This window comes from Carcharhinus amblyrhynchos, chromosome 9 (assembly GCF_965287045.1).
Source record: "Carcharhinus amblyrhynchos chromosome 9, sCarAmb.v2.hapA, whole genome shotgun sequence".
NCBI classification, from domain to species: Eukaryota; Metazoa; Chordata; class Chondrichthyes; order Carcharhiniformes; family Carcharhinidae; genus Carcharhinus; species Carcharhinus amblyrhynchos.
In genome coordinates, this window is record NC_137332.1 from 111211422 (window position 1) to 111226797 (window position 15376).

Genomic DNA, 15376 nt, shown 5'->3' on the forward strand with positions numbered 1-15376 from the left:
TCCCTGGTCCTGTGAGGCAGCAGTGCTAACCTCTGTGCCGCTCTTAGAGAGGTTGCATGAGAGTAATACAGTTGATGTTTTAACATGGACTTCCAGATGGCATCTGATAAAGTTCCACACAAAAGGCTTGCCAGTAATGTTAGGGCCCATGGAATAAGAGGGACGGGGGTAGCGTGGGTAGGAAATTGGCTGAATGACAAGAAACAGTGGTGAACGGTGGTTGCACTTCAGACTGGAGGAAGGTATATAGAGGAATTGGTATTAGGCCCTCACCTGCTTTTCCTGATGCACGGTGATGATCAAGATTTGTTCGCAAGGCACAATAAAACTTGCCGCTGTGAGGAGGAAAGCGATAACCTTTAAGAGGTCACTGACAGGCTGGAGGAATGGATGGACAAGGGGAAGAGAGTTGGCAAGTGATCCATTTTGGTAAGGAAGGGTGACATAATATAAAGGTACAACTCTAAAAGGGGTGCAGAAGCAGTGGGAGGTACGTCTGAACAAGTTACTGTAGTGGCAGGTTGGGTTGCAACTAAAGAATAGGAACACCAGAATTAGGAGCAGAAGTTGGCAATTCAATCCTTTGAGCCCGCTCCGCCATTCAATCAGACCATGGCTGATCTCTCCCTGGGTCTCAAATCCACCTCCCCACCTGTTCCCCATGGCCCCTTTAGCCATTTGTTTTTATCAAAAATATATCCATCTCCTTCTTGAAACCACTTAATGATTCAGACTCCACTCTGGGGCAGCGAGTTCCACAAATCCACCACCCTCTGCGGGAAGTAGTTCCTCCTCATTTCAGAATTAAATCTACCGCCTCACAACCTAGACCTGTGACCTCCGTTTAGATTGCCCCACAAGGGGCAACATTTGGTCTACATTCAACTTATCAATCCTTTGTGGTCTTTTATACGACTTGATCGATCCCATTTCATCCTTCTAAACTGTTTAATCTCTCCTCATACGTCAACTCTTTCATCCCCGTAATCAATCTAAAGTATGTGGGATCCTAAGCTTGAAAATGAGGGGAATAGAGTTCTAGAGCGAGGAGGTTGTGATAAACCTGTAGAGGGGTTCGTGTGGCCTCAGCTGGAGTTCTGTGCCCAGTTCTCGGCACCGCACTTTAGGAAGGATGTGAAGGCATCAGAGAAGGTGCAGAAAAGATTCACGAGGATGATTCCTGGGATGAGGAACTTCAATGATGTGGGTAGATTGAAGAATCTGGATCTGTTTTCCTTGGAGAAGAGATAGGAGATTTGAGAGAGGGGCTCATAAACATAATGGGTCAGACAATCAGTGTGAACGGTGACTGTGAACAGACAGGCAGTCAGTGTGAACGGTGACTGTGAACAGACAGGTAGTCAGTGTGAACGGTGACTGTGAACAGACAGGCAGTCAGTGTGAACGGTGACTGTGAACAGACAGGCAGTCAGTGTGAATGGTGATTGTGAACAGATAGGCAGTCAGTGTAAATGGTGGTTGTGAACAGAGTGGCAGTCAGTGTGAATGGAGATTGTGAACAGACAGTGTTTTTGGACAGACACAGTGGGTTATAGTGAACAAACAGCAAGCATGAATAGAAAGACAGTGAGTGTGGGCACCGAGTGTGAACAGACAGTGTGAAAAGACAGAGTTACTGTGAAAAGTGAGGTTGAACTGTGAGTGTGAATAAACAGTAAATGTGGGAGTCAGTGTGAACAGACAGTGAGTGTGTAACTTAGTGTGAATAGACTGAGTGTGTACAGTGTGTGAAGACAGTGAGTGTGACAGACAGTGATTGTGAGCTTACAGTGAATGTGGAATGTCAATGTGAACAGACGGTGAGTGTGAACAGCGTGTGTGGAGAGTCAGTGTGAACAGACAGTGAGCGTGTACTGTGATTGTGAACCGACATACTGCAAGTATGGCGAGTCAGTGTGAACAGTGTGTGGAGAGTCAGTGTGAACAGTGAGTGAGCAATAAGTGTGAACAGACAGTGAGTGTGAATTGTGATTGTGAACTGACATACCACAAGTGTGGTGAGTCAGTGTGAAAAGACAGTCAGCGTGTACAATGACTTTGAACACTGTGTGTGTGCAATGAGTGTGTCCAATGAACGGAGAGTGAGTGTGTACTTTGAGTTTGAACAGGGGGTGTGGACAGTGAGTGTGAACAGACTGAGTTTGTACAAGTGGTGAATGTAAACAGAGGGTGACTGTACACCCAGTGAGGGGTGGTCAGTGTGTATGGACAGGGTCAGGGGGGGTGCGAGGGTCAATATGTGGATGAGGTGCAGGTCTGTGTGTGTGTGTGTGTGTGGACAGAGGGTCAGTGCACTGGAGGTCAGTTGTGGAGAGGGTCATTGGTGTTCAGTGTGTGTGGCGGGTCAGAGGGGGTTAGTGGGGTGGAGGGCAGTGTCAGTGTGAGAACCATAGAACCCTACAGTGTAGAAAGAGGCCCTTCGGCCCATCGAGTCCACACCGAACACAATCCCACCCAGGCCCTACCCCCATATCCCTACATATTATACCCACTAATCCCTCTAACCTCAGCTACCCTGGCCACCAAGGGACAATTTCTTAGCACGGCCAATCAACCTAACCCGCACATCTTTGGACTGTGGGAGGAAACCGGAGCGCCCGGAGGAAACCCACGCAGACACGAGGAGAACGTGCAGACTCCACACAGACAGTGACCCGAGCCAGGAATCGAGCCCAGGACCCTGGAGCTGTGAAGCAGCAGCGCTTAACCACTGTGCTACCGTGCCGCCCTAAGTGAGTGTATGGAGGGTCGATGGGGGTCAGCGTGTGTGTGTGTGTGTGTGGGGTGAGGGTCAGTGGAGGTCAGTGTGTGTGTGGGGTGAGGGTCAGTGGAGGTCAGCGTGTGTGTGGGGTGAGGGTCAGTGGGGGTCAGTGTGTGTGTGGGGTGAGGGTCAGTGGAGGTCAGTGTGTGTGGGGTGAGGGTCAGTGGGGGTCAGTGTGTGTGTGGGGTGAGGGTCAGTGGAGGTCAGCGTGTGTGTGGGGCGAGGGTCAGTGGGGGTCAGTGTGTGTGTGGGGTGAGGGTCAGTGGAGGTCAGCGTGTGTGTGGGGTGAGGGTCAGTGGAGGTCAGTGTGTGTGTGGGGTGAGGGTCAGTGGGGGTCAGCGTGTGTGTGGGGTGAGGGTCAGTGGAGGTCAGTGTGTGTGGGGTGAGGGTCAGTGGAGGTCAGTGTGTGTGGGGTGAGGGTCAGTGGGGGTCAGTGTGCGTGTGTGGGGTGAGGGTCAGTGGAGGTCAGTGTGTGTGTGGGGTGAGGGTCAGTGGGGGTCAGCGTGTGTGTGGGGTGAGGGTCAGTGGAGGTCAGTGTGTGTGGGGTGAGGGTCAGTGGAGGTCAGTGTGTGTGGGGTGAGGGTCAGTGGGGGTCAGTGTGTGTGTGTGGGGTGAGGGTCAGTGGAGGTCAGTGTGTGTGTGGGGTGAGGGTCAGTGGAGGTCAGCGTGTGTGTGGGGTGAGGGTCAGTGTGTGTGTGGGGGGTGAGGGTCAGTGGAGGTCAGCGTGTGTGTGGGGTGAGGGTCAGTGGAGGTCAGCGTGTGTGTGGGATGAGGTCATAAGAACATAAGAACATAAGAAATAGGAGCAGGAGTAGGCCATCTAGCCCTTCGAGCCTGCCCCGCCATTCAATAAGATCATGGCTGATCTGTCGCTGCTCAGTTCCACATTCCCGCCCTCTCCCCATAACCCTTAATCCCCTCTCTTATCAAAAACCCATCAACCCGCGTCTTAAAAATATTTAGCGAGGCAGCCTCCACCACTTCAACGGGCAGAGAATTCCAGAGATTCACCACCCTTTGAGTGAAGGAGTTCCTCCTCAACTCCGTTCTAAACCGCCCCCCCCTTTGTCTTGAGGCTGTGCCCCCTAGTCCTACTGTCCTTTCTGAGCGGGAAGAGTCTCTCCACCTCTATCCTATCCATCCCATTCATCATCTTATACGTCTCAATGAGATCTCCCCTCATTCTTCTAAACTCTAACGAGTACAAGCCTAGTTTATTCAGCCTCTCCTCATAGCTCAACCCCCTGGGGCGAGGGTCAGTGGAGGTCAGCGTGTGTGTGTGTGGGGTGAGGGTCAGTGGAGGTCAGCGTGTGTGTGGGGTGAGGGTCAGTGGGGGTCAGCGTGTGTGTGGGGTGAGGGTCAGTGGGGGTCAGCGTGTGTGTGGGGTGAGGGTCAGTGGAGGTCAGCGTGTGTGTGGGGTGAGGTCATAAGAACATAAGAACATAAGAAATAGGAGCAGGAGTCGGCCATCTAGCCTGCCCCGCCATTCAATAAGATCATGGCTGATCTGTCGTGTCTCAGTTCCACATTCCCGCCCTCTCCCCATAACCCTTAATCCCCTCTCTTATCAAAAACCCATCAACCCGCGTCTTAAAAATATTTAGCGAGGCAGCCTCCACCACTTCAACGGGCAGAGAATTCCAGAGATTCACCACCCTTTGAGTGAAGAAGTTCCTCCTCAACTCCGTTCTAAACCGCCCCCCCCTTTATCTTGAGGCTGTGCCCCCTAGTCCTACTGTCCTTTCTGAGCGGGAAGAGTCTCTCCACCTCTATCCTATCCATCCCATTCATCATCTTATATGTCTCAATGAGACCTCCCCTCATTCTTCTAAACTCTAACGAGTACAAGCCTAGTTTATTCAGCCTCTCCTGAGTGCTCAACCCCCTGGGGCGAGGGTCAGTGGAGGTCAGTGTGTGTGGGGTGAGGGTCAGTAGAGGTCAGTGTGTGTGGGGCGAGGGTCAGTGGGGGTCAGCGTGTGTGTGGGGTTAGGGTCAGTGGGGGTCAGTGTGTGTGGGGTGAGGGTCGGTGGGGTTCAGTGTGTGTGGGGTGAGGGTCAGTGGGGGTCAGTGTGTGTGGGGTGAGGGTCAGTGGGGGTCAGTGTGTGTGTGTGGGGTGAGGGTCAGTGGGGGTCAGCGTGTGTGTGGGGTGAGGGTCAGTGGAGGTCAGTGTGTGTGTGGGGTGAGGGTCAGTGGAGGTCAGTGTGTGTGTGGGGTGAGGGTCAGTGGGGGTCAGTGTCTGTGGGGTGAGGGTCAGTGGAGGTCAGTGTGTGTGTGGGGTGAGGGTCAGTGGAGGTCAGCGTGTGTGTGGGGTGAGGGTCAGTGTCTGTGGGGTGAGGGTCAGTGGAGGTCAGTGTGTGTGTGGGGTGAGGGTCAGTGTCTGTGGGGTGAGGGTCAGTGGAGGTCAGCATGTGTGTGGGGTGAGGGTCAGTGGGGGTCAGCGTGTGTGTGGGGTGAGGGTCAGTGTGTGTGGGGTGAGGGTTACTGAAGGTCAGTGTGTCTGTAGGGTGAGGGCAGAGGGACCTCGGGGTCCTTGTGCATGAGTTGCAAAAACCCCGCTTGCAGGTGCAGCAGGTGGTCAGGAAGGCGAATGGAATGCTGGCCTTCATAGCGAGGGGGATTGAATATAAAAGTAGGGAGGTCTTGCTGCGGCTGTATAGGGCATTGGTGAGGCCGCAGCTGGAGTACTGTGTGCAGTTTTGGGCAAGGATATTTTGGCCTTGGAGGGAGCGCAGAGGAGGTTTACTAGGCTGATGCCGGAGTTGAGGGGGTTGAGCTATGAGGAGAGGCCGAATAAACTAGGCTTGTACTCGTTAGAGTTTAGAAGAATGAGGGGAGATCTCATTGAGACGTATAAGATGATGAATGGGATGGATAGGATAGAGGTGGAGAGACTCTTCCCGCTCAGAAAGGACAGTAGGACTAGGGGGCACAGCCTCAAGATAAAGGGGAGGCGGTTTAGAACGGAGTTGAGGAGGAACTTCTTCACTCAAAGGGTGGTGAATCTCTGGAATTCTCTGCCCGTTGAAGTGGTGGAGGCTACCTCGCTAAATATTTTTAAGAAGCGGGTTGATGGGTTTTTGATAAGAGAGGGGATTAAGGGTTATGGGGAGAGGGCGGGAATGTGGAACTGAGCCGCGACAGATCAGCCATGATCTTACTGAATGGCGGGGCAGGCTCGAAGGGCCAGATGGCCTACTCCTGCTCCTATTTCTTATGTTAGGGTCAGTTTGTGTGTGTGTGGGGGCGGGGGGGGGAGAGATGGAGGTCAGTGTGTGTTGAGGGAGAGTCAGTGTGTGCGTTGAGGGGGGGGGTGTGGGATCAGTGTGTGTGTGTGTGTGTGTGTGGACAGTGAGGGGGGGGGGTCACTGTGTGCAGTGAAGGGGGGTCTGTCGGGGTGGTGGGGGGTGGTCTGCTGTCAGTGTCTCTCTCTCTCCCTCTCTCTCTGCTCAGGCAGCGCCGCGGGCAGCCGCGGTCTCCATGGCGGCGGGGTCCTGACGCGCGCGGGGGGGGCGGGGGGGGTGCTGCGCAGGCGCGCTGCAGAGACCGGGAGGCGGTCGGAGCCGGAGACACACACAGAAAGAGAGAGAGAGAGAGAGAGCGGGAGAGAGCCCCGCACTCAGAGCACCGCCTCTCCCCTCACTGAACCCTGCCTGCAGCCTCCTCCCCGAACACAGCCTTCAACACCGATCCGGCCTCGGAGCTACAGCTGGGTGAGTGCGACACTGGCAGGCCCGAGGCCTGAGCTGTAGGCCGCGGCCTGCGGTGGAGGAGGCTGAGCCTGAGGCTGAGCCTGAGCCTGGGCAGCTCCATCCCTACCATTGTAACACACAGCAGCAGCAGCAGCAAGGCCAGGCCTGGCCTGGGGCAGGGTGTAGACTGAGAGCCTCCCTGTCTGAGGCAGCAGGTCCCTGTTATGGAAGGGGCACAAGTAAGAAATCTCACAACAACAGGTTAAAGTCCAACCTTTACAGCTCAGCAGGTCTGGCAGGTTATAGAGGGAGCACAGCCAGGGCTTACCAGGCTGACTCCCTCCGATTTGTTTTGGTGTTGTCACATGCATTAACACACAGCGAGAAGTATTTTGTTTCTTGCCTGCTGTACAAATATTGTTGGCGGCGCGCGCGCGCTCCACAGACAAAGCATACCGTTCATAGAGAAGGCAGGGAGAGAGCGCAGAATGTAGTATGACAGTCAGAGCTAAGGTGGAGAGAAAGAGCAACTTAATTTAGGGCAGGTCCATTCAGAAGTCCGACAGCAGCAGGGAAGAAGCTGTTCTTGAGTCGGTCTGAATGCAGGAGCAGAATCCATGATGTGGAGATGCCGGTCTTGGACAGGGGTAGGCACAGTAAGTCTCACACCGCCAGGTTAAACTTCATCAAGCGACTCACCTGATGAAGGGGGCAGCGCTCTGAAAGCTCGTGCTACTAAATAAGCCTGTTGGACTTTAAACCTGATGTTGTGAGACTTCTTACTGAGCAGGAGGTGGCCCTTTGGCCCCTCGAGCCTGCTGCGCCACTCGTCATGATCATGGTTGATTGTTCAACTCAGTAGCCTAATCCAGCTCTCTCCCCATAACCTTGGATCCTATGTGCCACATCAAGCCACGTCTTGAATACGTTCAATGTTTTAGGCAGCACAACTACTTCCTGTGGTTATGAATTCCACAGGCTCACCACTTTTTGGGTGAAGAAATGTCTCCTCGTCTCCATCCTAAATGGCCAGTCCACCTAACCTGCGCATCTCTGGAGAACCAGGAGGAAACAAGCAGACTTGGGGTGACAGTGACCTAAGACCAAAAGAGAAAATGCTGGAAGATCCCAGCAGGACTGGCAGCATCTGCAAGGAGAGAAAAGAGCTGATGTTTCAAGTCCAAATGACCCTTTGTTTTTCCCCCAGGCCGGAATTGAACCCAGGTCCCTGGCGCTGTGTGGCAGCAATGCTAACCACTGTGCCGCCCTAGAAGAAGGTGAAAGAGAGTACACTCGGGGTGTGTGTTGTCCTTAATTATGCTTTTCCAAGGCACTGGACGTGTAGACAGTGTCAATGAGTTTGAGTGATGGACTGGACTTTGTTCGTGACCTATTGTAGTTTCTTGTGGTCTTGAGCAGAGCAGGAGCCATACCAAGCTATGATACAACCAGAAAGAATGCTTTCTATGGTGCATCTGTAAAGGAGGGTAAATTTAAGGGGCTTCTGTTGGTATCACCCAATCTGCAACGGCAGCTCACAGACCCTGGTCAAATATCCAGCCCCAGGCTCTTATTTCCCTCCCTCTGGGACTGCTGTGATTTGAGTACAGAGCTGAAATCGGGGAGGAGCAACTGGCCGAAGCGTATCAAGGACTGGCCAACAGTGCGCAGCCGTAAAGACTAAAATTTGTTTTCTGAGTCATGAGATTTGTAACTCGATGAAGCCAGAGTCATTTTAGCCAAGAGGAAAGATTGGATAGACTGCGGTTATATTTTTTGGAGCAGAGGAGACCGAGTAGAGGTTTGATTAGGGTGTATAAGACTGTGAAGGACCTGGCTAGAGTGGATAGGTAAAACCTATTAGTGTTAGCAGAGGACAGTCAGGAGCAGAAGATCTAAATTAGTCAGATGAAGAATTAGGGTATAGGTCAGTTTTGTTTATGCTCAAGAGGGTGGTAGGAGCCTGGAATTCACGAATAGGAGCTGGGAGAGGGATCACATTTAAAAAGGACTCTGATATGAAACTCTGCACCCTGCACTGCAATAAAGAATAGAGTCTATTAGTTAACATTGTGGTCACATAGTCATAGAGATTTACTGTATGGAATCAGGCCCTTTGGCCCAACTTGTCCATGCCACCCTTTTGTTTTAAACATAAAGCTATTTCCAATTGGCTGAATTTGGCCCATATCCCTCTATACCCATCATACCCCATATCCCTCTATACCCATCATACCCCATATCCCTCTATACCCATTATACCCCATATCCCTCTATACCCATCATACCCATGTAACTGTCTAAATGCTCTTTAAAAGACAAAATTGTACCCGCCTCTGTTACTACCTCTGGCAACTCGTTCCAGATACTCTCCACCCTCTGTGAAAAAATTGCCCCTCTGGACGCTTTTGTATCTCTCCCTTCTCACCTTAAACCTATGCCCTCTAGCTTTAGACTCCTCTACCTTTGGGAAAAGATGTTGACTGACTAACTGATTACGCGCCTCATTATTTTATGGACCTCTATAGGATCAATCTTAAGTCTCCTACGCTCCAGGGGAAAAATGTCCCGGTCTACCTGGCCTCTCCTTGTAACTCAAACAAGTACCAGTATCATCCTAGTAAATCTTTTCTGCACTCTTTCTAATTTAATAATATCCTTTCTATAACAGGGTGACCAGAACTGTACACAGTATTTCAAATATGGCCATACCAATGTCTTGTACAACTTTGAGACATCCCAACTCCTGTATTCAATGTTCTAACCAATGAAACCAAGCGTGTCAATTGCTTTCTTTACCACCCTGTCCACCTGTGACATTACTGGACTCACGCTCCTGGAGCAAGAGTTCGAAGCCATCAGATCAGTTGGTCGCATTTAAACTCAATCAATATCGTGAGTAGTGGCCTTACGACAATCCAGTAGGTTTAAAATCCCACCTGATTTACGATGCCCCTTAGAGAAATACCTTGCAGGGGTGAAACATTGATCAGGCAGGTGAAGAGGCTCACCTGTTGGACTTGGGCTGCGCTGATGCCTGTGATTGTGGTTTGCCCAGGTAAAAGTAGAATAAGGGATCAGGGCAGACAATGAGGTTAAACCAAGGATTTACCTGATGCCGTTTTTCAAAGCCATCTCAGCCTTTTGGTTCAGATAAAGCGTGAGATCAAGCCCGGGACGGGGTGCGATGCCTCAACCTGTCAGCTTGTTTGATCAAGCCCAAGATGGGATGAAATATCTTGCCAATTTGGATCTGGTTTGAACCTCGTGGGGACTGTGACTGGACTTGATTTGAATTGGCTTTTTTGATTAGAATTAAAGTTCCAAATGGTACCAAAAAAAGGGAAATCTGCCTTCTTTATCCACTCTGATCTACACGTGGTTCCAGATCCGTAACAATGTGGTTGGCTTTAACTGCCTTCTGAAATGGTTCAGCAAGTCCAGCTTAGAGCACTCAGTTCAAGGACAGCGCTGTATATGCAAGTAATTGCTGACGAGGCTCGCTTCCGAAGAACCTTATAAAAAAGGTAAAGATCAAAAAGGAGAACCTAATGTTTGGATCATAGCATGGTTAAAGTACAGAAGGTGTCCAATCAGTCCATGGAGCCAATGGCAGAGGAATTTAGCCAGTCTCACTCCGCTGCCCTATTTCTGTAGCCCTGCAAATATTTTCCCTCCCAGTTTTTTTTCCAATTTGTACAATTAAATTTGCCTCTACCACATTCTCAGGCTGTGCATTCCAGCCCCAAATCGTTCACTGTGTTTTTAAAAAAAAATTCTCTTGTCACCTCTGGTTTGTTCTTTAATCACCTTAAATTGGTTTCCCCTGGTTTTTGACCCCACATCCATGCTCTATCTAGACCCTTGTCATTTTGGAATACCGCAATTAAAACTCTTCAGCTTTGTTACTCTGAAGGATCGCAACCCCAGTATTGGTGTGGATGAAGTCCCTCATCCCTGAAATCATTCTCATACACCCTCGCTAAAGCCTACACAAAGTGTGGTGCTGGGAGTAGGAGACACCTCTCCAGTTGTGGCTGAACTAAAGGTTCATGATACCTTCCTTGTTTTTGTACTCTGTCTCTATAAAGCTCTGTACTGCATTGTATAGATTCTATAAAGGATTACAAGCAGGAAGTGATAGGACCTGGGAAGTGATTCAAGTCAGTGGAGGCAGGTTTTTAGGATGTGCCTCACAAAAAAATGGGCATTGAATAAGCCACTGGTTTGGATAATGGTTGAAAATATATTGAGATTAACTGATGAGCAGACTTGTACCATTCTGGGAGAACGAGCTAAGCTGAACTACTTTCCTTATTGTATGTTTCTCATTCTTGTGTCTGGAGCAAGGTGTGAGTGACAGACAAGGAAACCTTTTCAATTACATTTGGCAACGAACGTTGTCTAATGTGTGTTCAACAAGGAAGCCTGGCCTTACCTGGTCCAACTTGTATGTAACTAATTCTTCCCAAATTCCACCCGTGATAAACCTTTTGGGACTGAGATGAGGAGAAATTTCTTCACCCAGAGGGTGGTGAATGTGTGGAATTCACTACTGCATAAAACTATTGAGGTCAAAGCCCGTCGTCTGCTTTCAAGAAGAAATTAAATATAGTTCTTGGGACGAAAGGGATCAAGGGATATGGGTGGAAGGTGGGATCAGGATATTGAATTTGATGATCAGCTATGATCAAAATGAATGGCGTAGCAGGCTCAAAGGGCCGAATGGCCCACTCCCACTTCTAGTTTCTATGTCCTGGGCCAATATGTTTTCCTCCCACAAACAACTCATTTAAAAAGTAGTTGAATCTACATCTGAAGATCTGTAACCTGTATGCCTGTGGTCCGGGTGCTGGAAGGTGGGATTAGAATGGGCTGCATAGCTTTTCAAAAAATACTTTTTGGCCAGTGTTGACAAAGTGGGCCACAATAAAATCCCAAATACTTCTGTAAGCGTATTAGGAGCAAAGAAAATTACAGCACAGGAACAGGCCCTTCGGCCATCCAAGCCTGCACTGACTATGCAGTCCATCTGAACTAAACCCCCCCCCCCCAACCCTTCCAGGGATCATATCCCTCTATTCCCATCCTATTTATGTATTTGTCAAGATGCCCTTTAAAAGTCACTATTGTATCTGCTTCCACTACCTCCCCTGGCAGTTAGTTCCAGGTATCCACTACTCTGTGTAAAAAAATTTGCCTCGCACATCTCCTTTAAACCTTGCCCCTTGCATCTTAAGTCTGTGCCCTCCCTCGTAATTGACTCTTCCACCTGGGAAAAATCTTCTGTCTATCAACTCTGTCCATGCCCCTCATAATCTTACTTAAGAACATAAGAAATAGGAGCAGGAGTAGGCCATCCAGCCCTTCGAGCCTGCCCCGCCATTCAATAAGATCATGGCTGATCTGTCGCTGCTCAGTTCCACTTTCCCGCTTTCTCCCCATAACCCTTAATCCCCTCTCTTATCAAAAACCCATCAACCTGCGTCTTAAAAATATTTAGCGAGGCAGCCTCCACCACTTCAACGGGCAGAGAATTCCAGAGATTCACCACCCTTTGAGTGAAGAAGTTCCTCCTAGACTTCTATCAGGCTGTCCCTCAACCTCCATCATTCTGGAGACAACAACCACGTTTCTCCAACCTCTCTTCCTAGCTAGTGCCCTCCACACCAGACAACATCCTGGTAAGTCTTTTCTGTACCCTCTCCAAAGCCTCCACATCCTTCTGGTAGTGTGGCTACCAGAATTGAACACTATATTCCAAGTGCGGCCTAACTAAGGTTACAGACTGCTGGATCAGGCTCAAAAGGCTGAATGGCTCACGCTCGAATTCCTACATTGCAATGCCCTGTGACATCTTAAAATGCTTGTACATTATTTCTCCACTTGGATTATTTGTGTACGGACTCTTGTTTTAAGTGCTAACATGACAAATATTTAAGTACCCAAATTGGTGTCTGTGACTGCATTAATTACAGCAAAATAAACATGCCACTGGAAATGAAAAATGCTGGAAAATCTCAGCAAGTCTGATAGCATCTGTGGAGAGAGAATAGAGCCAATGTTTTGCGTCGAGGTGACCCTTTGTCAGAGCTGTATAAATAAATAATAGCCGTATGAATAAATTAATATGCCGTCTGTTGTAACATCCATTTATATTTGACCCACACAGTCAGTTGCCCCAGATTAGTTTTTGGAGCTATGTCTATTAATTATCTTCCTGGCCTCTTGGTTGATTGAAATTTTCTGTCATCTGATACTTTTGCTGCTGGGATCAACAGACTTCTGCCCGTTGTGCGTTAATGTTCCGGTAATTACATAAGGAATCCTGCCGTGCACTCTCACTGGTGGTGGGATCGGTTTAAGATGATGCACTAAGGATCCTAAATATGTGGTGAAAGTGCAAGGTTTGCTTTTGAACTATTCCAAAGAGCTCCAGCCATAACGCTAGCTGTTTTCCATGTTCTTGTATTTTTGTTTGAGAGATGGAACTCTTCCCATTTTGGACAGCTGTTGAGACATTTCCAATATTTACAACCCAAACTCTTCGGGAGCACCCTGTGAGACTTTGTGCCGTGCTAACCATCTCGCCAACTCAGGGCATGACACAAAAATGAATTTGAGTGTGTCTGTATAATGCCTTTCACACTTTTGGGATGTCTCAAAGCTGGCAAATTCCTTATTGAAGTAAAGGCACGAGAGTAACAGCACAGTGGTTAGCATGGTGCCTCACAGTGCCAGGGACCCAGGTTCAATTCCCGGCTTGGGTTACTGTTTGTGTGAAGTTTGCACGTTCTTCCCCTTGTCTGTGTGGGTTTATTCCGGGTGCTCCAGATTCCTCCCACACTCCAAAGGTATGCGGGTTAGGTTGATTATCTGTGACCAATTGTTCCTTGCTGTTCCATGATTATAGGTTAGGAGAGTTAGTGGGTAAATATGTAGGGTTGCGGAGATAGGGCCTGGATAAGATGCTCTGTTGGAGAGTCAGTGCAGATGTGTTGGGCTGAATGGCCTCTTCCTGAACTGTTGGGATTCTCGTAACGTCGGAAACCAGTTTGCAGTTAATTTACACTGAGCGAGGCCCCCATGTAGAGCAGTGATGAGATGAACCGTTCAAGCAGTGGTGATTGTGGATGGGGGTTGAGGGTGGAGGAGGCGATGGCCTGAATTTGAACCTGGCTTCCAGAGGTGATAGGACTGTATCTGAACTGAAATCACAGAATTGTTGAGCGCTGTAGGGTACCACATGGCCATTGCGTCTTCAGATCACTGGCTCCCAGCTACTGCATTCAATTTTAAGTTGGTTATCGTATAACTGGGTAATAACAGTTATGAATGATGTGTTCTGTTGCAGAGGAGAACAAAAAGCCAGGCATGGCCATGACAGAGGTTACAGTGAAGACTCTGGACTCCCAGAGCAGGACCTATACAGTTGAGGAAGAGGTAAGTACTGGCTCGATCTGGAGGTGGCCAGTGGTACTCCTTTGCTACCTCCCTACTCAACCTCAGGGGGCATTATTTCACAGACCTGACTCGTCTATCCACTTACTCTGCATCTGGGGCAGCACGGTGGTTGGCATTGCTGCCTCTCAGTGCCAGGGACCCGGGTTCAGTTCCTGGCTTGGGTCACTGTCTGCGCGGAGTCTGCATGTTCTCCCTGTGTAGAATGAGGCTTCTGCCTCAAATGGGAAGCTTGCCATTGTCCAGCCAAAGATTTTTCTCCTTGATGCGATAATTTTAAAGTTTATTTATTAGTGTCACAAGTAGGCTTACGTTACACGACAATGAAGTTGCTGTGAAAATCCCCTAGTCGCCGCAGTCCAGTGCCCGTTTTGGTACGCTGAAGCAGAATTTAGCATAGCCAATGCACCCTAATCAGCACACCTGTGGGAGGAAACCAGAGCACTGGCGGAAACCCACGCAGGCACGGGGAGAACATGCAAACTCAATCCAGACAGTGATCCAAACTGGGACTTGAACCCAGGTCCTTGGTGTTGTGAGGCAGCAGTGCTAACTGCTGTGCCATCCAGGGATTACTGAATTTGTCTTGCGTGGAATTATCAATGATATAATTTTGAATTTGTTATTTGCTCTCGTTACTTAAGAAAGGACATCATTGCATTATAAGCAGTTCAGAGAAGATTCACTCGACTGATTCTTGGGAAATGGTGGGGGGGCGTAGGGGGATGGGGTGGAGTGGAGTGGATGAGGAAAGGTTGGACAGCTTGGGCCTGCTGGTGTTTGAACAAATGAGAAACTATTTTACTGAAATATCTAAGACCCTGAGGGAACTTGACAGGGTGAATGCTGAAGGAATATTCTCTCTCTCTCCCTCTCCCCCTCTCTCTCTCTCTCTCTCTCTCTCTCTCTCTCTCTCTCTCTCTCTCTCTCTCTCTCTCTCTCTCTCTCTCTCTCTCTCCCCCCCACCACCACTACCAACACTTGTTGGAGGGATTCAGGGACACTTCAAGAATAAGGACGGTCCCATTTAAATAAGATGAGATTTTTTTTCCCCCTCAAAAGGTCTTGAGTCTGTGGAATATTCTCCCCCCGAAGAGTTCAGAGATGGGCTTGTGGCATGTTTTTAAGGCATTGGTAGATTGAAACTAGGGAACCAATAGGTATCTGGTGGTGGGCAGGAAGTGGAGTTGAGGCCATGATTTTGTCAAATGGTAGAGCAGATCCGAGGGGCTGAATGGCCCACTCAAAATTGATATCACTACCTGTAATTATGGAGCCCTAGATCCTATGTGCTTTGCTAACCATGTCTCCAATATGTCTCAGAGATTTATAAAATTCTAACAGGACTAGATAGGGTAGATTCAGGGAGGATATTCCCGGTGGGGGAGTCCAGAACTAGAGGTCACAGTCTGAGGATTCAGGGTAGACCATTTAGAATGGAGGT

At 49.3% G+C, this 15376-nt stretch overlaps 1 protein-coding gene across 8 annotated transcripts in view; it reads left to right on the plus strand.

Annotated features, from left to right (window-relative positions):
* Positions 1–6345: 6345 nt before the first annotated feature.
* LOC145348200 (large proline-rich protein BAG6-like) overlaps positions 6346–15376 on the plus strand; it is a 101486-nt gene continuing 92455 nt past the window's right edge. For 6 of the 8 annotated variants that reach the window (XM_080196404.1, XM_080196408.1, XM_080196407.1 and 3 more), the window contains exons 1-2: positions 6347–6492; positions 13826–13914. In XM_080196404.1, the coding sequence (XP_080052530.1) occupies positions 13846–13914 (69 nt within the window). In that variant the 5' untranslated portion in view covers positions 6347–6492; positions 13826–13845. Of the gene's footprint in view, positions 6493–9859; positions 9999–13825; positions 13915–15376 lie in introns of all 8 variants that reach the window. The other 2 variants (XM_080196405.1, XM_080196409.1) reach the window with 2 other exon arrangements.